The 24,530-nt window shown below is 42.5% G+C and overlaps 1 protein-coding gene across 8 annotated transcripts in view; it reads left to right on the top strand.

The window, feature by feature from the left end:
* Positions 1–20,661, top strand: part of OTUD7A (OTU deubiquitinase 7A) — a 121,772-nt gene extending 101,111 nt beyond the window's left edge. For 6 of the 8 annotated variants that reach the window (XM_051770486.1, XM_051770490.1, XM_051770489.1 and 3 more), the window contains 7 exons: positions 781–908; positions 1,989–2,101; positions 8,337–8,464; positions 9,941–10,090; positions 16,340–16,454; positions 16,691–16,775; positions 18,563–20,661. In XM_051770486.1, the coding sequence (XP_051626446.1) occupies positions 781–908; positions 1,989–2,101; positions 8,337–8,464; positions 9,941–10,090; positions 16,340–16,454; positions 16,691–16,775; positions 18,563–19,996 (2,153 nt within the window). In that variant the 3' untranslated portion in view covers positions 19,997–20,661. The remainder of the gene's footprint in view (positions 1–780; positions 909–1,988; positions 2,102–8,336; positions 8,465–9,940; positions 10,091–16,339; positions 16,455–16,690; positions 16,776–18,562) is intronic. The other 2 variants (XM_051770492.1, XM_051770487.1) reach the window with 1 other exon arrangement.
* Positions 20,662–24,530: the final 3,869 nt, after the last annotated feature.

Here is a 24,530-nt window from a genome sequence, read left to right as displayed (position 1 = left end):
CACTGGGATTTTTAATATTTTGAAGAGACTCTTCTTGTTGAAAGAAGTAATAAGAAAAGAGGTTTTGCTGTTCCCAAGTATCCTTTTATCTTTGTTCACTTCATTTTTAATTAGGAGGAATTGTATGTTATTTACAGCAAATGTTTGGAGTGTTTGGACCTGAGAACAGCAGCTGACACTGAAATGTGGCTGTCCATGGGCCCACGTCTTTGGGAGAGCTCTGCTCTCTTTTGGTGTAGGGTTACTCTTCCCAACTACATAAAGATGTTTTATTATCCTAAAATGAGATTAAAAGCCTGTGGCTGGTCATATTTTTAGGCTTTCTATCATCTTGAATGCTCGTCTCTTCAGTTGAGTGTTGAAGCCAGAGGGATTTGCCCTCATGCTGTGTGAGAGTTGGAGGCCTTTGGGTGTTGGTGTCAGCTGTGATTCTCAGCAGTGCCTGCAGTGCTCATTAACATTCCTGTGCCTGCAAACCCTGCTGGCAACTGCAGCCAAAACCAACCTGTGCATTGAATATTCCATAGCTTGCAGCAAAGTTAAAGTTGCCTGCAAGCAAACCCTGAAACAACTCAAGTCCTTAGTCGTTCCTTAATCACAGTTTAAAATTTGTTAGAATCCCTCTTGTTGTTCATGAACACATTTATACTGAGTGGTTCTTTTGGAAACCTTAAAAATGGTGAGAGAATTATTTGCTGAGGAGAATGTTAAATTATATATCAGCTGTTTGTGTTTCACTGCAGCTTGTTTCAAACTGAATGTCCTCTTGTGCTGCTTCAGGGATGTGGGGATTCCACGACCGGGACCTGGTGTTGCGGAAAGCTCTCTACACCATGATGAGAAGTGGAGCTGAGAGGGAAGCACTGAAAAGGAGATGGAGATGGCAACAGACCCAGCAGAATAAGGAGGTCTGTATGGCCTGAAGACAGTCTTGTTAATACCATTTAGGGTTAAAAGCATTCTTCTGAAGTTTGGTGTGAAAGTTTCCATTGCTATCAAATTCCTTGGCCTTCCATATTGCACAGGGAAAGAGATACTTCTACTTAGAATTTTCATATCAGAATAAGAGAGAGTGTGTTTGTAGCTTTGTGGACATATCTATGCAGAGTTTTGTCCCTAAAAAGGTCTAAGTTCAGAACCTGTAGAAAATTTGGGGCTGCAAAACCAAATATATAATTTAGCTGTCACAAGTGTTATAAAATGAGGGCATGAAATCCACAAGAGAGAGAAACTCCCATTTGGGAGAGATTTCCCAGAATGGGGAATTGGGATTCTTGGAGCTGCAACCAAATATGGTTTGGATGTTTCTTAACTAAAATAATTTGGTAGATTTGGTTTGACTGTTGATTGAAAGCTGTACTTCAACATGTTATTTTCTGAAGACGGCTGTGCCTAAACAGTGTCTAGGAAAGCCCATTTCAAGAGTAATCCTGGATGCAAACAAGTGAATATGCTTCAATGTTTGTGGCATATTTGTAATCTGGTTTTTGTTGGCAGCAGTCAGTGAGAACACAGCTGAGCTGTGACTGACTCAGCTGTTACAGGCTACCTGAAAAAACAGAGGTACAGAAGCACTTTTATACCATTTTTGCTCTTGAACAGAAGGAGAAAGCATCACCTGTCTGCCCAGGAGAGCATTCATAGTAGTTCCAGATACTGGGAAGGAAGCAAACCTCCAGAAATGGGCAGTAAAGCACGTTAACCATGGTTACAAGGAATTCTGTGTGAATAAGTGGCTCTCAGGAGTGGAGCACTGTGTTAGCAGCAGAGACCCACATCTGGAAATATAATCCACTATGCAGTTAGTTGAGATAGTTTTTAATAAGTTAATATTCTTTCACCTAAATAGAAATGTTGAACTATTAATGGTCCCAGAAATTAAACCATGTCCTGTGTGAAACACAAATCAGTCAGTGCTAAAGGCTGCTGCAGAACTCTGCTTCCATTGTGTGCCAGCAGGATGTAAAGCCCTTCCCTCTCTCCCCCAGTCAGGGCTGGTGTACACAGAGGAGGAGTGGGAGCGGGAGTGGAACGAGCTGCTCAAACTGGCATCGAGTGAGCCCCGGACACACTTCAGCAAGAACGGAGGCACCGGTGGGGGGTAAGTGCAGAGCAGGGCAGGGTCTTGGAGGGTTTGTTCTCAGCAGGAAAACGATACAGCACAACTGAATGAAGGTGTTTACAGCACCATCAAACGACCTTTTGACTTGTGCTTTTTTTAGCCTGGTAGAATGTAATTATCTGAATATCCTATTATAATATTTAGCATTTTCATTATGTTTTCTTGTACAGTTACCACACTAACTTGAGGTCACTTTGTATCCAAGAGTCTGAATTTAATAAATCCTAATTTCTTTGTTTCTGGAACAAGCATGTTGTCAGTCTCATTTAGCTTCAAGGAGATGAAGTGCCTCATCTCACTGAAGTGCAGCTTTCTGTTTGGGGAACGCTCAGCAGGAAGGTGGCCCCTGCTTGGGTATTTTTACTAGGACACAGAATGACAGAATAACATCACACCTTCTGATAGCATTCTGCAAGAAAATGGTTTGTACCTGGATATCACCTCTTGTGTATTTGATCACAGCCATCCTCTCATATTCATACATTTATTTCGGTGCTTTTTTGCTTTGCAGTTCAAACACAAAATCTTCAATTTGTTTCTACTTTAAAATGCTGTTAACCCTAAACATACAGGAGGGGAAAAAAGTCATATTTTTGGTATTAGAGCTAAAGATTAAATATTTGGATGCAGTCTCTTTTTAAAGAGAAGGCAGAATATTGAGTTTACAGTTTGTAGTCTCATGAAGCCATTCTGAAAAATCAATATGCTACTTCGGTCTTTGTACAGTTATTAAAAAGCTTAACTAAAAATTTGGTAATTAATGTTGCACCAGTAGGAACAGTTGCACTTTCTTTGACTATTCAAGCTCCTGTTAAACCCATGTAACATCCACAATGCCCTCAAATGCAGGAAGTATTTAAGGACTGTTTATTTAACATCAAACTGATTCCCTGTCATCCCAGTACAGTTTGATGTTGCTGGAAGGTTCTGCAGAGGGTTTGTCTGTGTTTCTAAGAACCACATCTGATTCTTTTCTCGCCCAGTTCCCTGGCTGTTTGTCCACACTGATTCCATGGGCAGGCTGATTGCAGCTGCTCTGACTGCACTCTGCAGAGTTGCAGTGTTTGTTACTACCCAGTGCTACCAGGAAGGCAAGGGACGGGTGTGTTTTCTTGAAGACCAGCTCAGTCTGTGTGTTTAATCTTTCTATGATACTCAATTCGTAGCATTTCAGTCAATGAGCTTATTATAAACAGAACCAGACAAACTGATGGTCTCAGGCAAAAACCCAGTACTGTCTCCTGCCTTGCATTTAGTTCAGATGTTCAGAATGTAAATGGAAAAATACGGAAATATATTTGTGAAAAAGTTTGGGATGAAACAGTATCTACAACACTTAAATACCCCTGATCCACATATAGAATCTGCTTTAAATAATGTGATATGATAAACCATCCCTCACTTTCAATGCAGTTCTTTCCAACAATAGGATTATTGATCAGCCTTAAGAATGCAGAAGCTTTAATTTTTGTGTCTAGTGTTTATCACTAAAAATATTTAGTGTTTGTTTACTTGGTGCATAATTTTCTTTAGCTACTGTTTCCCCTGCAGAAAATTCCATGTGGTGATAAGTAAATTAACAAAAGAAGGCAGACAACACAATGAGAGTAACAAAGTCCATAGACGTTCTCTGGGCTGTGAAAGAATATATTTTCCTTTTGACTCTATTATGTTAAACATAGGTAATTCTACAAATGCAGGAGGACATTGCTTAGAAAATTGTCAGCCATAATGTGTCTCATTTTCTTCTGTTTTGAAGGTAAAAAAGAGATTTATTTTCATTTTAGTCTCTAGTTTGTTTCCTATCTTTGTAGGTATTTTCCTGTTGATACAGTTCAGTGTTCTAATGCAGCTCAGTTTGTATTTCTATTAAATTTGGTCATTCAGCCCCAGTTTTCTCTGGCCTTATTCTATCTGTTTCATTCTATATGTTTCACATACATAGCATCTGCTAGTCAGAGATGCCCTCAAATGTTGCATTTGCCAGGCATCAACCACCTTTACCTTCAGTTCCCAGGTCCTTACACAGGGGGTAGTACTATTACATAAAGAAGCAATTTAAGTTGGGTTTAATGTTCTCATCATGGCTTGCATTTATCTTTTTTGCAAATCTAAATAAAGTAAGTATAAATGGGCAACAGTTAATTTTTCCTGTGAACACTGAAAGAAGAATCAGGCAAGAAACAGCCCATTAAACATGCGAATATGTATTTCTCCTTACATTCATTTCAAAGACAGAATGAATGTGGCAGAATGAATTACTTTCTCAATTTAATGATCCCATGTTCAAAGTAGGGCCTTTGATAAGGAAAAGGAATATCAAAATAGTATTTATGAGAGGGGGGTACATTATGTCTTCTTGTTAGGTGCTATATTAAGAAAGCTTGCCCATCAGTCTTTGAACTGTAGATGAGATGAATTTTCCTTTGGTGTCAGAATTAGCTAAAGCATCAGAAGTTGTATCTGCTTCAAAAGAATTCAGTCAGAAAAGCTGAGTCTGGAATTGTGCTTCCTCATTCACCTGCAAGCTCATTTTAGTTATTTTTCAGAGTGAACTACGTGCAGAGGAGATCAGTTGTCACTAAATCTCCCAAGATCCTTCCTTTGAGAGCACTCTTGTTCTGAGACTGGGAAGTTGGAAAGAAAGAAAAAGGGAACACAGGAAAACCTGGCTCATAAGTTCTTATTTCCAACATGTAAAATCCTCCAAGCACTAAAGCAGACCAAACCAATTCATTATGAAGCAGATTCTTGTTTTGAAACAGATTTGCACATCTTTCTGTAAACGTAAAAAATGAATTCTAGATTAACATAATTGCTTCATTTATCTCCATTTACCAGCAAAGCCAGGGGTACTGAACTGAAGCAACTGCTTTGAAAAAAGGAAAATGTCTTGTACTTGTACTTGAAAATACTTGTTTTGTGTTGAGAACCTAACTGTTGCCATCCTGCTTAAGAGAAAATTCCAGCTCCCTCCTTCCCTGTGCAGCCTTCTGCCAGTCAGAGCCTGTTGCTGGATTGAGCAGCACTGTTGTTACTCACTTGTTGCAAACCTGGGTGTTGTGTCGTGGGCTGAGCTAGTGCAGGTTTGGGAAGCATGAACTCTGTCACCTGTAGCCTGTCTCTATGCTGCTGACATTATCTTATTAATAGAATCAAGGGATTTTAAATGGGGAAGAAGGGAGAGAATACTGCTGTAATCCGTCCGTGTGTTGTTGGAGTTTTATTTAAGGCAGAAACCCCAAACATTTAGACAGGAAATACCTCTCAGATGCAGGTGTTCTCTGAGGTTCTGGACTTGGTGAGGTATTGAGAACATACAGTTCTTCATACACAACTACTGAAGCCATCCAAGGCCCTCATCTTATAGAGAATTTAGTTTAGACCATTTAACAAAGAAATGCCTTTAAAGTGACTTTTATCTGATCTGGTGTCTGTTATAGGAGTAATATTTCTTTTAAACTGTCCTGTATATGCAGCAATTACAGGGCAGAGATAGAAAATGGTTCATTATAACAGTGTATCTTTTTATTATTAGCTGAAGTTTGTAATGGCTGACACATCTTTTCATCTGGCCTATTTGCTGTTCATGTAACTTGTACTGAAGCCAAACACAGCCTGGAAACATTCAAACTGCCCAGTGATTCAGATATGGGACTCAAAGAATTCACATTCTGTGTCTCCTTTAGTCAATGCAAAATACCTTTTTTTTCCTGAAGAATGAAAGACTGTCCCAGGGCTGTGCCATTTTCTGTGTCTGAGCTGAAGCTCAGTGCTGAACACCTTTAAGGAAATAACAGACAGGTTCCTCACCTACAGCAGGAATTTGGACTTGCTGTTGAGCTGCAGCTGTGCTTTATGTTGGTTTTTATCTGAGAATTGTTAAGCAGGAAAAGAAGAGGTGTCAGAAATGAAATGGTGGCAAATAGAGATGCAAACTCAGACGTCACTCTGATCTCATGCTTCTAACAGACCTCCAGGCTGGAGAGCTTTACACTTGCCATGTTGTCTCAGCGCCTCTCACTGTCTGTGGGCATTGCTCTCGTGCTCTGCATGAATCCAAAACTCAGCCTGAACTTGGAACAGCCATTTTGAGTCTGTTGGACTCACTGAGAATCTGGAGGCTCTGGGTGGGGGAGAAGAGCAAGGAGAAGAGCTCCATAGGGAGCTGTTTAGAAGGAAATCCAAGGACAGGAAAACAGATCTTTCTCAGAGTTTCCAGGCAGCAGAGGAGCAGCCAGCACACAGCCAGGTGGAACAGCAGGGGAGGTGACTTTCCCAGTCTAGCTTTTTGGAAAAGGTTTTCTTGCTTTGCTGGCTGCAGTACAAATTAGATTTTCCATAGGGGAAAGAGTCTCTCTGGAGTGATGAGTAGGTGTCCACTGTGTTTGGACTGCAGGTATCAGTGGTCCTGAGATTTTTATTTTTGTCTGTTTGGGTTTTTTTCCTGTTAATGTGCTCTTATAATCAAGATAAATTATTTAGTCAGAGTGCTCTGGTTGAGCAGGATTGTGCAATGCAGATCTGTGTGTAAGTGGATTTCATCATTTAAAGTTAGCTTTAAATGAACAGAGGAATTAATTTCAGTTTCCTAAATTTTCTTTGCTTCCACATTATATTGACAAAATTATTTTGTCCACAATTTTCATGGCCATGTAGCTAGCATAAATAAAGATCCATGGAAAAAAGTGGAATGATAAGCAGATCAAAGGATGTGGTAGGTTGCCATGGACACTTGTTAATGATGATTTTTTCATTCTCATTAATCTTTAGCAAAATTCATACTGAATCCTCAGCAGTGCTACTGAAATAATACAAAACAGCCCACATGAATTACTGGCACTGATGATACAGAACTGGACACTGGAAAGGTTTCCCAGAGGGGTTGTGAAGGGACTCAAAGGTGTCTGGACACGGCCTGGGGCAGCTCTGGGAGGTCCTGCTGGAGCAGGGCTTGGACAAGGGACCTCCAGAGCTCCCTCACCACCTCAGCCACTCTGACCCTGGGACAGGGAGTGATGGAACGTGATGTGTAACAGAAGAGAAGGGGTTTGAAAACTCTGAATTTGGTCATAGCTAGTGAATGAAGCAACTTGATGTGATACTGGAGAGTAAAGGTGCCCAGTGGAATTTTGGAGTTTGTGCAGTTGGGCATGTCACCAGCTGAGCAAAGGGACAGAGATCCTTCTGAGACAGCTGCATCTGGAATGTGCCTTCCAGTTCTAGAAACCTCATCAACTAGGAGATGAGGAATAATTAGAGGATTTGAAAAAAAATAAAAATTAGGACCTATAGTCAGGAAATACTAATTGAGAAAATAGCTGGAAATCTTTCTGGCACATTGTCTTGCCAATAACAGGATTCTCCTGACTGCCCTTTGGCTAAAAAATTGCTCTGAGGGTGACATAGGACTGCAAATGCTGAAAAACTGTCACAGCCAACCATGGAGAAGAGTTCAGTGAGGAGTATGGGAAGAAATTATAAAATGGGGAATTTAGTTTGAACATCAGGGAAAAATTCCTGATGAGTTTGGGTAATGGGAGGAGGGATATGGGGAAGGAGAGGTGTCTCACTGCTCGATCAGTGAATGTCTCCTGCATCAGCCTCCCTGAAAGCAGGTGAAATTCAGCTCATTGGAAAATCTAATAGGACAGTGAATCTCCAGTTCCTTACACAGGTAACCCCTCCCCATCTTAAAAAAAAAAAGTTTTGTAACAATCAAAAAAAAAAAAGCTGACAACTTTGTCAGTTAAATTCCTCCTGCTCAAATTGATATCAGTGTTTCTTACATTGCCAGGGTAAACTCACCTGAACTAGAAAGGCAGTGTAGGATCTGTGTGCCAAGGGTGACACGTGAAATTATGATTTCTGTGACAAAAGTAGATTTACTCCAAAAGCTTGGCTAAGAATCACCTTTTCTATTCCTGCTAGGCTACCAAACAATATCAGAAAGGAATTAATTTTGCTGACTACTGAACTGGCATGGAGTCTGCAAGTGAAAACGTTTCCTCTGTTGCTATTATTTTATTTCCAAAAATGCATTCTCCTTCCCTGTTTCCTATGGTACCTATTTCAATAATTGGAATATGTGTTTCAGAAGAGTGGGATATAAGTGACAATGAAGGATGAACTGCTGCTGGGATGTGCTGATTCACTGAAGTTCCAGTGGTTGGTTCAAGCTGGCTCAAAACAGTCTCAATGCTGTGTCTTCCAGAGTGGATAATGCAGAAGACCCAGTGTATGAGAGCCTGGAAGAGTTCCATGTTTTTGTCTTAGCCCACATTTTGAGAAGACCTATTGTTGTAGTAGCAGACACGATGTTACGAGACTCAGGGGGAGAAGGTAAGAGCTTGGTTGGACATCTCCACTCCTCTGGAAATGGAATCAATCCTAACCTGCCACACACAACAGACCCAACTGTCACATACCTGGGTGTTTATGGGAGAGCTGCTGCCTTCTTTTGAAAGAAAAAACAAACCAGAAAGCACAGAATGATGCTCAATCCATTTCTGTTAGATAAAAGTAAAAACTACGGGATAATCATGTAAGTCCTGATGAAAATCTGTTTATCCTAGATATTGACTATTAAACTTAATAACCATCACATTACAGAACACAATGCAATTGTGATTGGTTTAGGTTAACAAGGTTCTAATTTTGCTGTGTTATTTTGGTGTCCCTTAAAACCCTGCAGAAATCAATCTAATCTTTGAAAAATTGAATTTTGAATGTGTGTGTCTTGGATTTTTGTTTTTAATAACTCCCTTGCAGCTTATCATTCAAACGTTTCCAGAATGTTTTATTCAGTTTGCACATGTGAACACACAAATGTTGGAGCCAGCTGGACACTGTCTGAGCAGGACTTGAAGGATTAAATTCACTTCACTCACTTTCTACAACGAACTAACAGAATACTAGTTCATGATAGTGTGTTGCTTAACTAAAGGGGGATGTCTGGTTGTTTAAAGGAAGATGTTAAACAGGTGATGGAGTTCACAGGAATTTACTTCCACAGGAAAATGCTGGGTGGTAATTTCAGTTTCCATTCAAATTATGAACTACAAGTAATGGCTGTAGATGACTCGGTAAGTTATGGAAAAACACCTGAAAGACAATGCAGCCACTGATCACAGCCAGCGTGGGCTCACAAGGGGAACTCATTTTGGAAATATTTCAGCAATAAAGATTCGTATTTTTGTAGCAAAAGGAAAAAATAATTGGTCAGAAGCAAACACGTTGAGAGAATTTTCCTGCCCAAACTTGCTGTTCCCATAATTATATATAGAAACAAGTGTAGAATCTTCCAAAGCAAGATCTTCCCCTACAGATGGAGCATCCCATTCCTCTCTTTGTAGAATTTTTTGAGTCCTTCCTTAACATTACCATACATACATACCTATGCACATTCACAGATATGTAATGTGTGGCCTATAAACATGTTTGTAAGGCACGAGCAGAGCCTGTTGCCAAAAGAATGTAGTGTATTTACTGATGATTATTAGAAAATACCCTTCTCCTTACAAATATTACAGGAAGGTACAGATCTGCATACCTGTGTGAGTCATTGAGATTTTGTTATAAGACCTTAATAACTTTACTAGTAAACAATTAAAGCAAGGAAAAATACGTAAGAGCAGAAGGTTTTCATTATTGCTTGCTGTGTACTTACTGACATTTTTATAATTAAATTTTACCTGTTATGACTGTTTCCTGCACTGATTACTGTGCTTTAGTCTGCTCTCCAGGAGCTCTGAAAATATTGCAGCACAATTGTTACAATTATTGTCTGTTCTTAAAAGATCTCCTTTTCCTTTGCAGCGTTTGCACCGATACCATTTGGAGGAATTTATTTGCCACTTGAAGTTCTCCCAAACAGATGCCATTGCTCACCTCTTGTGCTGGCCTATGATCAGGCCCATTTCTCTGCTCTTGTTTCCATGGAACAAAAAGACCAACAGAGAGAACAAGGTATGCTATAAACACAGTAACACTAGGATATATATTGAATACAATGCACAAAGTACCTTCTTCTACCTGTAGGTGTATTTAGCTATCAGAAAAGAGACAATATTCACTAAATTTTTTTGCTGCATGCTTAGGAGTAGTCTAATCACAAGCCTGGGAGCCAAGAACTCAACAGTTCTAATCCATGTGCTGTCACTGCCAGTCTTTGGCACTCACACCGTTTCTGTCAGTCAGTTCCATATATGTACATAAATGTACAGGTATAACCATAGTTACCTACAGTACTCTGGGTTCTTGAAGGCCTTTGTTAGTTTGGGTTAGTAAAGCGTTTAGAAGCTTACTATTAAAAACTGATGTAATGGAAAAAATACCTTTCTTGTAGTATGCTAAATGCACTTTTCTCATTTAAAAATATTTAGGTGAAATGTTTTTACCTTGCTGCCTTCTGTTCTGCTTTGGACAGTGACAACAAAGTGACCAGATACTTCTGTGTCAAATTGGAGCTTCCTGGATATGGGATTGGGAGTGACAAGAGCTTCAGAACTGGATCTGTTCTTGCTTTAGTAGCCCAGGAGCTGGCTATAAGTGCCCTTATTTGCTAGAGCTGTTTGCTTAATCATAGAAAGCTGTGAGATGAACTTCTATCTGTCTTTGTTCCTTTTGTGGAGAAGGGAAAAGTGTTTTGCCAAAAACATGGTGAGGCTTTAGAAAAATTCAAGGGAGTTTTGCTTTTAGTTATGAGTCTTATTTTTTCCTGGTGATACTTCCAAGGTGTTTTAAATCCCTTATGAATGCATATAGCTGTAAGTAAATGGGAATGTGTGCTGGTTGTTGAGATCTCCTGAGTGAATTCCATTCCATCCTCCTTCATAGGGAGGTCTAGAGGCACCTAAATGTCCATCCTTTGATTCCCTAACCCTGTGTGCATTCCATCTGATTTTGGATGTATTAGGCATTACCATGCCCATGCCCATTGCCATGTCAGCAGTGCTGCAGCTCTGCAAAGCAGAGAGGAAGGTGTTCACTAAAATGATGAGAAGGAGCAAGAAAGGAGCTGTTGAACAGCAGATTTTGTTGTGGTGTCTTCACACAAGAATCTGACACCTGGTTTGTCATCCCTTTGGGAGGAGCAGAGAGCTTTTACATGAGCTGTGTGAGATGGGAAGCTACACCAAGGATTGCAGGTGGTATTGGCAACCTTGTGCTGGTCAAGAGGAGACTGAATCATAAGACTGAAATGGAGAAGAAGGTTGATCTAGATGTCAGATACTCAAGATGTCAGATATTCAATGGGAAAAATCAGTCCAGTCCAACTCCTTGGCCTCCACTGGCACAGAACTGTTTTAGGGATTTGTAGGCAGGTGCTTGGGAATATCTCTGGCCTTGGTATTATGTACTGGGACATTGGAGCTGCCTTCCAGCCCTCAGGCAGTAGAAGAACAGCCCTTAGGAAAATGCTTTTCACATAGGAAAACCCTGAGGTATGATGTGAAACACCTTCTGAGAAATGTAAGTCTGAAAAGCAAATCTATCCCATTTCAATGCAAAAATGTGATATGAATGAAGCTGGAGTTTTGGAGAACCTTTAAGGACACGATCTCACTGTTGATGGTTGCTGATGATACACTGTAAAGTTGTCTGGTGGAGTTGCCAGCGTCCATTTCTTCCTTTCTAACAACTGGGACCAGAATGATATCAGCAGACTGACAGAAACCTCATTTATCTCAGGCACATCTGTCTGCCTTCATACCAGGCTTCATGATCACAGGTCTTAAAAGAGCCTCTGTGTGTAACTAACTGGATACACAGAACTGAACTCTCTCTGCAATAACTTTGCAGTCAGGGGAACTGCCATCCACCAAACCTTTTGCTGTTGTTGTGTCCTCCAAGGGATGGGATTGACAAAAGGTAGTGAGGGACACTATGGTTCAGCTGCTCTGATCCTGCCTCTCCCATGTATTCCTGTTAGTCACACACTGCAAGATCTTGGGTTTGATAACAAGATTATATATTTGATTTCTCCCACAAGTGCTAGGGAAAACTGTCTTTCTGTAGGATTTTCCTACACCTGTATTGCCACAGGAAAGGTGCTGGGAGAGAAAACCCTACCAAATATCCAGCACAGCATCAGAAACATTAAATACTGGTTTTCATGTTCATCCAGGTTAATTACAAGGGTCAGTGAATCAAAGTAGTATTTGTTTTGTATGACCCAGCTGTACATGTCTTACTGCAGGGCTTTGAATACCCAGGCTCCAGTTCTGTGGAGCAGCAGAGAGCATTTGGCATTTGTTCTGGGATGAAGGGAATGCTTTGGCTTTCAGCTGCCAGGCTGGTTGCTGTTGGAGACCAGAGCAACCACAGCATTCCTGTTGTTCTCCCTGCTGTGGCAGGAAGTAGGTTGGCACAAGGATGCTCCAGCAGTGCTGGGTTTGTACCTCATCAGCAGAGCGATGCTCTGGCACACGGGGGCAGAGCCATGGCTGTGAAATGTGCCAGTAACAGTGGCACAGGTTCAAAACCAAACAGATTTGGAACTATCAGAATGCAAGTGAGAGCTCAGAGCTCCACCTTCTTAAAAGGAGCCTCTTGGTGAGCCCGGCCATTTGTAACCTGGAGTATTCCTGCTCTGTGTAACCAGGTGTCAGGAGCAGCCTCTGGAGCTGTCTGAGCTACTGCATGTACAGTCACATGTGTTTCAGCTGGTGCTCAGCTTTCTTGGGGAGGAGGCAATATGTCTGTATTTGAGAAATATGTAGGGTCAAATAAATACTGATGTGAATGCCTGAAGTCCTGCTTTGGCACAGAGTCCTGTATCAGATAATTAAAATGCTCCTATAAATTTATATAAAGAGAAAACACACTAAGATCGTCTTGTCTGGAGAGGATTTAAACCACATTTTGACATGTCTTCTTTCTACTAGCACACAGCTGATGTTCTGCTGGCTGCCAGAGGGCCTGTCATTTTGAAATCCAGTGTCTGATTAAAAACCTATAAATATTTTTATATCCAAGCAGGCTCTATTGATGCAGATGTTTTGTATCTTTGTTCATGGAAACACAGCCTGGCGTTCAGCTGCCCCTAAGGCTGCTTCCTTGAACCTGGAGCTTCCCCCATGCTGTGCTCCCTCCGAGTGCAGTCCGGGTGTGACAGGGGTGACACTGGTTTGGGACAGCAGTGTGTCAGTCTCGGGCTCACTGTTTCATTTTACCAGCATTATAAGATGAATAATGACACTGGAGGTGTGAAGATGAGTACTGGGAAACACTGTGACTTCCTTCACACACACACCCAGCTGAGGAATGGCAGGAAAGTCCTCACTGTGTCTTAAACTGCTGTGGATGAACTGCTGGTCAAACATCCCGTGTGTTAGGGCTGGTAGGCTGTGTTCTGAGTTGTGTGGCTCCAGCTAGGGAGTATCCAAAGCCAAGTGCAACTGCACCAAAGCTGCAAACTCTGATGTAGCTGTGCCTCTGCGAGGTGCTGCAATCTGGGGGGTTTGCTTTTGGAATTAATGTGAGGGATCCTGCTTGCAGTCATGATATAAAAATACTTTTCTGCTAGGAACGTGGGGAATCCTGCAGGAAACTGTGGTTATCAAACACAGTTCCCTGAGAGAGGAAATCTCTTGCAGTGAAGACACAATTGTAAAGCTCCCTTACTTTAGCAGATATATTTTGCCCAAAGAGAGCAGTGCTTCCTACCAGCCTCAGACTGTACCTTAGAATGTCACCATTCAACTCGGAGTAACAGTTATTTGTGTGAAGATAGAGACACAGAATGTGCACAGTAGTTCAGACAACAGTGACGTGCTATAGACAATCAGCTCTAAGCTTAGTTTTGTACTTAATTTTGTATTTTAATAAAATTGAGTATCACTAAGCATTTTAATAGTTGTATTTTCAGTATCAGTAATAACAGTGAACTTTAAAAAGAACTCCTTCACAATTTGTTTATAAAGAATTATTATTACTGAATGATGGGAAAATAAGTTAGTTTCAAGCTGCCCTTAGAAAAGAAACTCACGTTTACTCTTTGAAGTTTCCCTCCCAAAGAGACTGCTCCAACTCTCTGGCAGTTCTTTGGTCCAGGCTTTCCAACATCACCTGCCCTGGGATCACATTCCCAGTTCTCTGTACCTGTAAGGTCAGGTGCTACCAGAAGTGAACTGTTGTGCAGTAAACTTATAATGCTGCTCTTTTCTAAGTTACCTTTATCCTCTAAATGATTGAGATACTGCACTGCAAGGTCGGCTGCCAGCCCAGTCAGTGCCTGCTGCTAATTCAGTTAATTGGCAGAATACGTGTTTTCCTTGGGAACCACGTTGACTGTTTTCTGTTCTTCCAGCCTCTTTGTTGCAATAATTTCACGGAATGCAGGAGGGGAAGCCCTCGTGTTACACCAGTGAGTGTGAAAAGGTGTATTCAGTGGTCACATCTGCTGTCCATTTGTTCTGTTCCTGTGCTCCAGGAACCTGCTGGACAGTGTGTGTTGAACTGGACACTTGGACTGTGCTTATTCACGCCGAGTTTGTTAAAGGCGCTAAATTCCCTTGCGGTCTGAATGCCCGTGCCTGCTGCCGGCGGGATGCGCGGCCGGAGCGGGGCTGTCCCGGTGTCCGGTGTCCCGGTGTCCCGGTGTGCCGGTGTCCCGGTGTCCCTATGTCCCGGTGTCCCTGTGTCCCGGTGTCCCGGGCCGGATTTGCCGCTGCTCTCGGGAGCATTTCCCGCATTCCCCGCCGTCACCGCCAGGGAGCGGCGTTTCCGCGCGATTTGGGGCGGTTTCGGGTTTTCTGCGCGTTCTGGATGAACAAGCCCGGCCTCGGTACAAACCGGGAGCACTGAAAAACACAGCCCTCGGTGTGACCCCGGGATGGGGCTGAACAGCACAGCCCTCGGTGTGACCCTGGGATGGAGCTGAACAGCACAGCCCTCGGTGTGACCCCGGGATGGGGCTGCACAGCACAACCCTCGGTGTGACCCCGGCATGGGGCTGAACAGCACAACCCTCGGTGTGACCCCGGGATGGGGCTGAACAGCACAGCCCTCGCTGTGACCCCGGCATGGGGCTGACGAGCCCCGCTGCCCTCCCAGCACGCAGGACACTGCCTGTTCTGCTGCGCGAGGAACAATCTCGTACCAAACACGCGTTACCTTTGTTTTGACAAGGGGTGTTTTCTGAACTGCAGGAGAGACTACGGACAGCACATAACTATTGCAGTCGGGTTTCAATAACTGAGTGCCCTGATGTCTGGGTGATTTCTCCAGGTTTCTTTGTCCCCTGACTTGGCTGGAATGAATACCTGGGTGAACTCTTTAGAGGTTTAGTGTAGAAAATTAAATTCCTTGATTGGTTGGCAGAGGAGCAGCAGTGACCTGCACCATGCTGAGCATCCTACCAGGTCTTCAACAGTTTTTACCTTTTTTCCTAATGAAATGCAAGCAAATTGGTGGGTTTAATTGAAGCTGACTGGTTTTCTCTTACTTTCTTGCTGGTGATGAATGATAGACATTCTGTAACACCAGAGTGTGGTCCCTGCATGCAGAGTATAAAGCAGAGTCATTAAGAGAGGTGTCAGAAGGCAAGACAGAGAGGGGAAAGAACAGAAGAGCCAAAACTGCAATGCTGGGATATAACAGAAGTTATGGTCTTTTCACTACACTCAAGACAGACTTCATACTGACCTCTTGACTCACATATATGTTGATCTGTGCTCTTCAATTACCTTAATTCACAGTTTGAGTCCAAAATCGCTGTAACTGCCTTTTGCTCTGTTTCTTACTGCTGATACCAATGTATTTTTAATTCTTTGACCGTGCAAAACAAAAAGGTGCTAAACCGAAAAGGCAAAATAATTAACAAGTATGTGAATCTGTGATTCTGAGAACCAGGCAGGAATACTGCCACTTTTTACTGCTTTCTGGTATTGTAATGACTCTGTCTCCAGGAAACGTTTATTGTGCATTACAGAATGGCCATGTTGTTCTTTCAGAGGTCTCCCCTCCTCCACAGGTGACTCTTGTTCATTCCAGGAGCAATCAGGGTATTAAATCAGGGTATTCTGTTGCACACGCAGGAGGACAGGGAGGTGGAGCCCGGTATAAATCACTTGTGGTGCTCTGATGAGACAGTTCTGCTGCACACTCAAACCCTGCCTTTCCTGCAGCAGCCATTCTGCTTTTCACAGCTAGTCTTCTCTTTTTGTTATTTTTGTTCCCCCCACCCCAATCCTTGTTTCTTCTCTGCTTCAGCCGTGATCCCCCTGACTGACTCTGAACACAAGTTACTGCCTTTGCACTTTGCGGTCGATCCTGGGAAAGACTGGGAGTGGGGAAAAGATGACAATGATAACACCAGACTGGCCAAGTAAGACCTTTCTGTAACTTCAGTGTTAAGCAGTAAAATGTCTTGAGCTGTACCTGGTTGGAGTACTGGGAGAGCTGCCAGGGCTTTGTTCTTGTTCTCTGGTTACGTGGCAGAAGACATGGGTGGGTCTCCAGCTGATGGTCACAATTCAGGCTGCTGTTACACCTCTCCCTGTTATGAAGTATTGCTTTTTCTTTCAGGCTTTTTGACTGTTCCTTTCTTTTTTTCATCTTTAGTTTGATTCTGTCTCTTGAGGCAAAGCTTAACCTTCTGCACAGCTACATGAATGTAACATGGATACGCATCCCTTCCGAGACACGGGTAAGGTCACCTCCCCCTCGCTCCAAACAGCCAGAGACACAGGGCATGGAGGGTGTTGGGGAGAGAGGGCTGCCTGGAAACCTCAGTGTCCCAGCAGCAGGGACAAGTCACTCATGGCTCACTGACACTGCAATCAGGCTTATGGATTTATCTGGTTATTTACTCTAATAACACAGTTGCTTGTATATTTTTTGCTGAACTGTATTTTCTAGCTTATCTTTCTGTTACATTTTCAGTAGCCTGTGTAGTTTAAAGAAACCTTTTATCACCATTGTTTTTTCAGAAGTTTGGCTTGCTCTCCTAATGCCACTGTTAAGTCACCAATCCCAAGTCCTTTGTGAGGATGCATTGCCCCCCGTGGACAGCTCCCAGTTTAGAGTGGCTGACAAAAGGCCACAGACAGGCTCTGAACTGGAGCCTGACTCTTCCAGAGAGCTATTTTAGAATCATGCCCAGCTGGCACCTACTCAGCTGCAAATTTCTCTGCAAACTGCATTGAATAGATCGAGGGGTTAGTCTGGAGGCTAAAGGTTGCTAGGAGAGCATGGAGGTGATTTAGGCAGCCTGCACAGATGGGGCTTGAACAGAGGAACAGAACACAAAAGGAGAAAGCATTTAGCAACCTACAAGAGGGGGGAAATCCATTTTTCTACAGTTTCAACACTAGCAGCTACCACATGATAAAAAGGAGAGGCAAAATGGTCCTGTATTTGTAAGTGGTGAATGTGGAACCTGGGTTACCTGTCCCTGCTGACACTGTGATGGTCAGGTCACAGCAGCACTGTCACCTCTGCTCCAGCTGGGTGGTGGGTACTCAGGGATCCCTGAGAGACAGGGGACATGGAAGTACCCAGGGACAAGAAGCAGGCAGGTATTTCTATACCACAAGTATATACATCTACAGGTTACCCCTCCCTGAGTCCTTGTGGTTAGTTAAGTGTTCCCTATTTATCTCTAGTAGATTTTGGCTTTGTGGTGCCTGAAAGCAAGACTAAGTTTTGCAGGAGTTAATGAACAGAGTCCTGTTTTAAAGTACCCTAGGATCCATGTTATTGCATTGTCAAGAAAGATGTTTTATCATGTTACCTAAAATATAAAGTGGAACTTGGATTTGTGACACCAGTTTTATCTGCACTGCATTTCCAATAAGCATGAAAGCACATAATTGTGTTCCTCAGCCTTCTGGCTTAAGTTTAATGTGTGATATTCCAGGTGAGACATTCAGCTCTGCTGCATTGTACCTTTGATTTTCACGCACCAGAGACCCGAGCAATGAAAAAGTCAGTTTAAATAAGTCGGGTTTTGAACATAATGGATTTTGAAATATTGCTTCATGCAGGCTTGTGTGCTGGATCCCCCTCACAGCTTTCAGCAGCACCTCGTTCCCCTTCCATGGCAATGTCAGCAGTTCCTTTCCCTGCTGGCTCAGGGACAGCCCCTGGAGGTGCTCCCTGTGGAGTGGCCAGGCCTGTGCTGGTCTCTGTTCCACAGGGAGCTTCTCTCCATGGCTCACACACTGACTGCCACAGAGCCCCCAGTGACTGACCCCTGCCCTACAAATGTGCTCGAAAGGAACCAAAAGCTACTTAGGAACAAGAAAGATACAGAGTAAGCACAGCAAAATATGCTTTATTTGGTGAAGAAACCAGTCAAAAATGTCACTGTGTAAATTAAAAAATATATTTATAATCAATGTCAAAATATGTATTGAATTTGGGGGGTGTTTTTGCACCAGTTCCTGCATAAAACCAATTTTTCTGTATCTAATTATAATTACTTTTCCATAGCAGGCCCCTTTGGCTCAACCAGAATCCCCTACAGCTTCAGCTGGGGAAGACGTGCAGTCTCTGGCTGACTCAATGGACTCGGACCGAGATTCCATCTGTAGTAATTCCAATGGCAATAATGGCAAAAACAGTAAAGAAAAAGAAAAGGACAAACAAAGGAAAGATAAAGACAAAACCAGGACGGATTCAGTTGCCAATAAAATAGGAAGCCTCAGTAAAACCTTGGGAATTAAACTGAAAAAGAACATGGGTGGTCTTGGAGGGCTGGTGCACGGCAAAATGAGCAGAGCCAATTCAGGGAATGGAAAAAATGGGGACACAGTAGAGAAGGTCAAAGAGAAGAAGTCAAAGTCTCGAAAAGGGAGCAAAGAGGAGTCGGGCCAGTCTGCGAGCACGTCTCCGTCGGAGAAGACCACCCCGTCCCCCACGGACAGAGCCAGCAGCTCCCCCACGGACAAGGGCAGCGCCAAACCCTTTCCTGACAAGCAGGCTGACCCCTGGAAGTACAGCACTGATGTGAAGCTCAGCCTGAACATTCTGAGAGCTGCCATGCAGGGCGAACGGAAGTTTATTTTTGCTGGCCTTCTTTTGACCAGTCACAGGCATCAGTTCCACGAGGAGATGATTGGTTATTACCTGACCAGTGCCCAGGAGCGATTCAATGCAGAGCAGGAACAGAAGAGGAAGGAAGCTGAGAAAAAGGCCGCACTGAATGGCTCATCTAGTAGGAAACTGGAGCCAGAAGCATATTCAAAAGAAAAATTGGAAACATCTCCTCAGGATAGGGCATCACCCGTCTTGCCTCAAAGCCATACAACCCAGCTAGTTTTAAAGTTCAAAGACCGCACTAGTCCCACCCCCGGGCCCTTCTCCTCCCCCAGCAGTGGTGCCAAGAGGAGCGGCCCCATCCCAGTGTCTGCCCACTACAGCCATACTCCCCCTGTCCAAAGGCAGAGTGTCATCCATTTGCATGACGTCAACTCCAAGCCATCGAGCTTCCAAGACGACACCTACAAGCCAGTGGTGGGCACCTTGAAGACCTGTGCCACCTACCCCCAGCAGAACAGGTCCCTGTCCTCCCAGAGCTACAGCCCGGCCCGGCTGCCCGGGATCCGCACGGTGAACACGGTGGAGTCGCTGAGCTGTGCCCTGCCCGCCGAGCACAAGTCCCAGACCTACACCAACGGCTTCGACACCGCGGACATCAGGGACTGCCTGGAGTACGCGGACGAGGACGCTCCCCAGACCTGGCTGAACAACGACAGAAACCAAGGCAGAAGCACAGTTTGCCCAATCTACTCCATCCAGCAGAACCGCTGTAAGAAGGAGAACTGTTCCTTTTATGGTCGTCCTGAGACTGACAATTACTGTTCCTACTGCTACAAGGAGGAGCTGAAGCGCAGGGAGAGGGACAGCAAGGGACACAGGCATTGAGGATTCTTCCTGACTACTTAGTTTTACCATTTTCTTACTTACAAAGTAAACAGTGTTGGATTGCAGTAAAAGGAATCCTTAAAACAAGAATAAAGGATTGATGAGTAAATAGTGTCTAGCTTTTCGCTTTTCCGGGGCAATGAGGAAATAATAGGATTAATTTATCATAAAAAATATTATTTTCCATTTTGTCAGTGTCTTTTTTACATATACTGGTAAGCTGAAGGGTTGTTTACTCCTTTGTCAGTGCTGTGTATATGTTTGGTCAAAAATTTACTAATGGTGCCTGAATTTACACTGACATCACTCAGGTAGTAGAATGATAGGGGCAAGTCATAATAACAGAGATGTGGTGTTGTGGTAGGGTAGTGTCTGCCTTGCAGACCTTTGAAATGATAGAGCTAGTATGAGAGTCTTTTTTCCTCAGTAAAACCTAAATTTTTCATAGCCTTTTTTTTCAGGAGGGTAGTGATTTTGCATACTGCACATTTTTAACACGGCAGCATATTGCATTGCTACTAATGTTTGTACTTACTTCACTCTGAAATGGAATGATTCTGGAAAAATGGGAGTGAAAGGTCTGAATTCATGAGGGCTGTAGCTCTTCCTAATTTTAAGTTCTTACCAACTATTTCTACATTTCCATTAAAAAGAAAAAAAAAGAAGTAGATTTGAACCACTTTTATTTGCACTGAATTTTTAAACAGGTTTTATAAAAAAATTCATTATGACTTTCAAGACTTCATGTCCCAAAACCACCACATAGTATAGTTTTGGGCACCTGAATTTCAAAAGTATTTTCATTGCTGTTAAAATGCAGAGAAATATTAAAATAAAATTAAAATATAAAAATTTTATTACATTTGGAAAATTTGATGACCAGCTAGGAAATTTAGGATCATTTTAGATCTGAATGAACTGCTTGTCAAAACAAATGTAATGTATCAATTTATTGCCTTAGCTAGTGTATGAGCCTAATCATTAGTTATTTATTCATTTCTCAGCATTACTGAGTGATAATTCTTGCAAGCCTAACTACGTGAGCCTTTCTTGAAGACTGTTGGCTCCACCTATTTCCAAGTCTTCTCCCAGAGTGAGTCATCTCCACCCAGGAGGTTCCCAGATGGCTGTAAAATACCTCCAGCAGGAATGGCAGCTCCGAGCACAGATTTGCACAAGCCTGATATCCAAATATTTACAGAAGTATTTGCAATACTTTTGAAAATAAAACTTAGCTCACAGAAACATTTCTGTAAAGAGATGCTGGTGAAGTAGATGAATGACACGAGAAGGTTTCCTTGAAGGTTTTGCACCCTCCACCATCAGTGGCACAGTGTAGGAACAAGAGCTCAGTGGCTCATTTACTTTCCCCTTACACACGGGGCTTTTATAAAGAGCTAATTTTCCACCAGCAGGTGAAGCACACTGCCTTCAGGACTTCCTCTGCCACCCAAAGGTGCACAACATGAGTTCTACCTTCCTCACTATGGAATAGCACTTTTCTGGCCCTCACAGGAAAGATCCTTTGCCAAAGAGTCTTTGTTTCTGATTCTTTTTCTGCTGTACCCCAATTTTTGCTCTTAACGTGGGTGGCACATTTCACTGGTTAATCAGGGTTAACCCTAATTAACCCTGAAACCAAGCCTAAAGTCATCTGCAAAACAGGATGCACAAGCTTCTGCTGCCATGTGCTGGCTTTGAGAAAAAGCACATGAGCTTTTTCTAATGTCCCATGGATGGATCTGAGCATATGCTTAAAACTGACTGTATTTTTAGGTTTTCTGCTGAATGGTTGGTCTCAAAATAAGTCCCTTAACCAGTCCTAAAAAGTGAGGGTCTTTGCCATGTTAGGTATTCCATGAATCCAGGCCTGTACTTCACATTCCTTGCTGTATTCTGAGCATACACTGAGTCTCACTGAATTTGCTTCCTTCCTGAAAGGGAAATTCTGGTGTGTGTTAAAGCTCCATGTGACTCCTGTCCCCAAGGTAAGCACGTTCCAAACCCGTGTCTCCAGCTGCATACACTGGTGAGCAGTGCCCTGTTTGGTTTGCTGTTGTGATTACATCTAATTTCTAATTGTCAAAGACAACTGGGTTTGCAGATTATGCTAAAACAGGCCAGATTATGTAAAAAGAAATCAAATATTACACTTGATTGTATTTACTGCAGAGATTGAGAAAACTGGAAGGATGAAACTTCACAAAAGCCAGAAATATTTAAGAATTCTTAGGGCATTAGAATAGCAGTAGCATTTGATACTCTGAGAATCACTTCTGTGTAAAGCTGTGCTTTAGAAATACATTAGCAGCAATCCACACCAGCCTGTGTATTTGAGTGAGTTGTATCTTTCTCAGTGAGGAAAAAAGTAACAGCACATATATAAAAATAAGCAATCACCATGAGAATTCACTGTTTCCCATTTTTTAAAAGATTTGTTTCTATAGTATGTTTTTAAGATCTCCTACTCGTAAAAGAAAGAGATTTACAACTGGTCAGCATGTAGATAAAATTACTCTATTCTAAATTATTGAATACATTGTATGTTAGATTGTTTTGAAAAGTTAATTGGTCTTCTGAATAATATCAGGCTTGTCTCTATAGGATACCAAACTTGAGTGTTCATTGTCATCCTCAGGACACTCAGATATTTCCATAAAGATTTACCACTGCTGGACTGCTCGTTTTAAAATACGTGTTATATGAAATACTGACAGAACACCTTTCAGTTGTGCCTGTTTCCTCAGAATCCTTTTCTTGGAATATCTTTGAATAATTTTCTAATCGCTCTTTTCTTTCAGAACTCCCTTCAAATATCCCACAATTCTCTTGTCCCCTGACATTTGCTATTGAAAAGAACTTGTAGACCTACAATGCAATTTGCCAGTTAAAATCTACCCATAATTTCCTGGTAGTTCTCCTTTTTTCTGGATATGTAGTACTGGGGGGGGTGTTCCTTCTTTTTCTTTATGAGCTCTTTGTGGCAGTTGTCTGCATAATGCCACAGTTGGCATTAAACAGTCCAAACCTGCAGGAACAGTGCCTCCTCCTGAAGGAGTGGTTGTCCCATTAGAAGTCTCCAACTATAAAAGGAAATTTTCTGCCCGTTTTTTTAGAGAGAATTCCCAACTGCTCGTGAGTTGCATTCACCAGACACTGAAAGAAATTGTATCATTCCTGAGCTATGTGTGAGAGGCAATAATCTTCATACATAGTTTTCTGTTGCACTATCTGCTAACCTTTGACTGCTCTTTTGGTTTATTTTTCCTGACAGCTGAAGGTATCTGCAGCCCACAGACCAGTCAGTCCTTCTCTGTGCCTGCTCTGCCCTCTCTGTGCCCTCCAGACCTTGTGGAGTTACCTCCTAGTCCCAGATGTACAGAAATCAGGGTTGGCTGGGGGGACCCGACTCATTCCTTGTGTAGCTCAGGTGGCTGCAATACTCACATATAGTTTTGCATTTGAATGTGCTTTTTTTCCCCTTTCTCCTTGATAGTGATTCAACATTTAGCACTGTTGTCTAGATCTCTGAAGTACAGACTAAATACTGGGTAGGCTACACCTTCCCAGAACAGATCCAAAATTACCAGGAGATATGTAGGTTGAGGGAAGCTGGAATTCTTTTCACGTGTGAATGTGCAACTTTTCTAATTTAAGAAACTCTTAAACCTATTATGCAGTTTTTTTAGTTTATTCATAAACTCTGATACAAAGGTCTGTAGCAGAGGATGCCTGTGATACATAATGGGTTTCAGTCACACTTTATATTAAAGTTCCATTTAAAATGCTTTATAAGGAGTTGATAAACCACAGACTTTACAAGTATATTTTCAGAGGTGGGTAGCAGTTGTAGCATATGGATAACAAGCACTTCATTCAGAAGAAGGTTTTGCAGGTTATCAAAAGTAACTTCAGGTACTTTGGATGTTAAAAAATTTATTAACTTTTTGTTCTATACATGCAATGAGAATATTGTCCCAGTTTTCTTTAGCAATTAGTTGCTTCTTCCTAAGTCAAAGGTAACATTAAGGGTATCAGTGAAGGAAAGATGCTGTACTTAAAAAATTTTGTGTTGCTTATTTCTTAAGAAGTCTAAATAGGCCAAGTGAAGTCTTCAGAGTCATCTTTTCTCCAGCTGAACACTGGTGTGAGCAGAGTTCCTGGGTCCAGAAGGACTGAGCAGACCCCGTGGACATCTGAGGCAGGGTCAGTCCTTGCACAGGGCACAGGCAGGGTCATCTACTTCTCGTGTGATGAATGTGTAGATATCAAAAATGCACAGCACAGATCTGACAAAATACTGCCCTCCAACTCCCCAATTCTGCAAACACACTGGTGCTCAACTTCACCCACCTGAACAGTCTCCTGACAGCAAGGAGTCTGCTGCTTTTCAGAAACTTCCAGAAAGTGTCAAGGAAAAGCGTGAATGTTTTTATCAAGGCCTGAACCTTCAGCCAGTGTCTGTTCCCCACAGGCTGCCTGATGTTACTCTTCCAGCAAGAGAATCAGTGCGAATTTTGCCTGAGGAGTAGAG

Source organism: Manacus candei, unplaced genomic scaffold (genome assembly GCF_025592945.1).
Source record: "Manacus candei isolate 608988 ecotype Guabito, Panama unplaced genomic scaffold, ASM2559294v1 h1tg000119l, whole genome shotgun sequence".
Classification (NCBI taxonomy): domain Eukaryota; kingdom Metazoa; phylum Chordata; class Aves; order Passeriformes; family Pipridae; genus Manacus; species Manacus candei.
The sequence above is the reverse complement of the archived record's forward strand: the minus strand, read 5'-3'. Positions and strand labels throughout refer to the sequence as shown.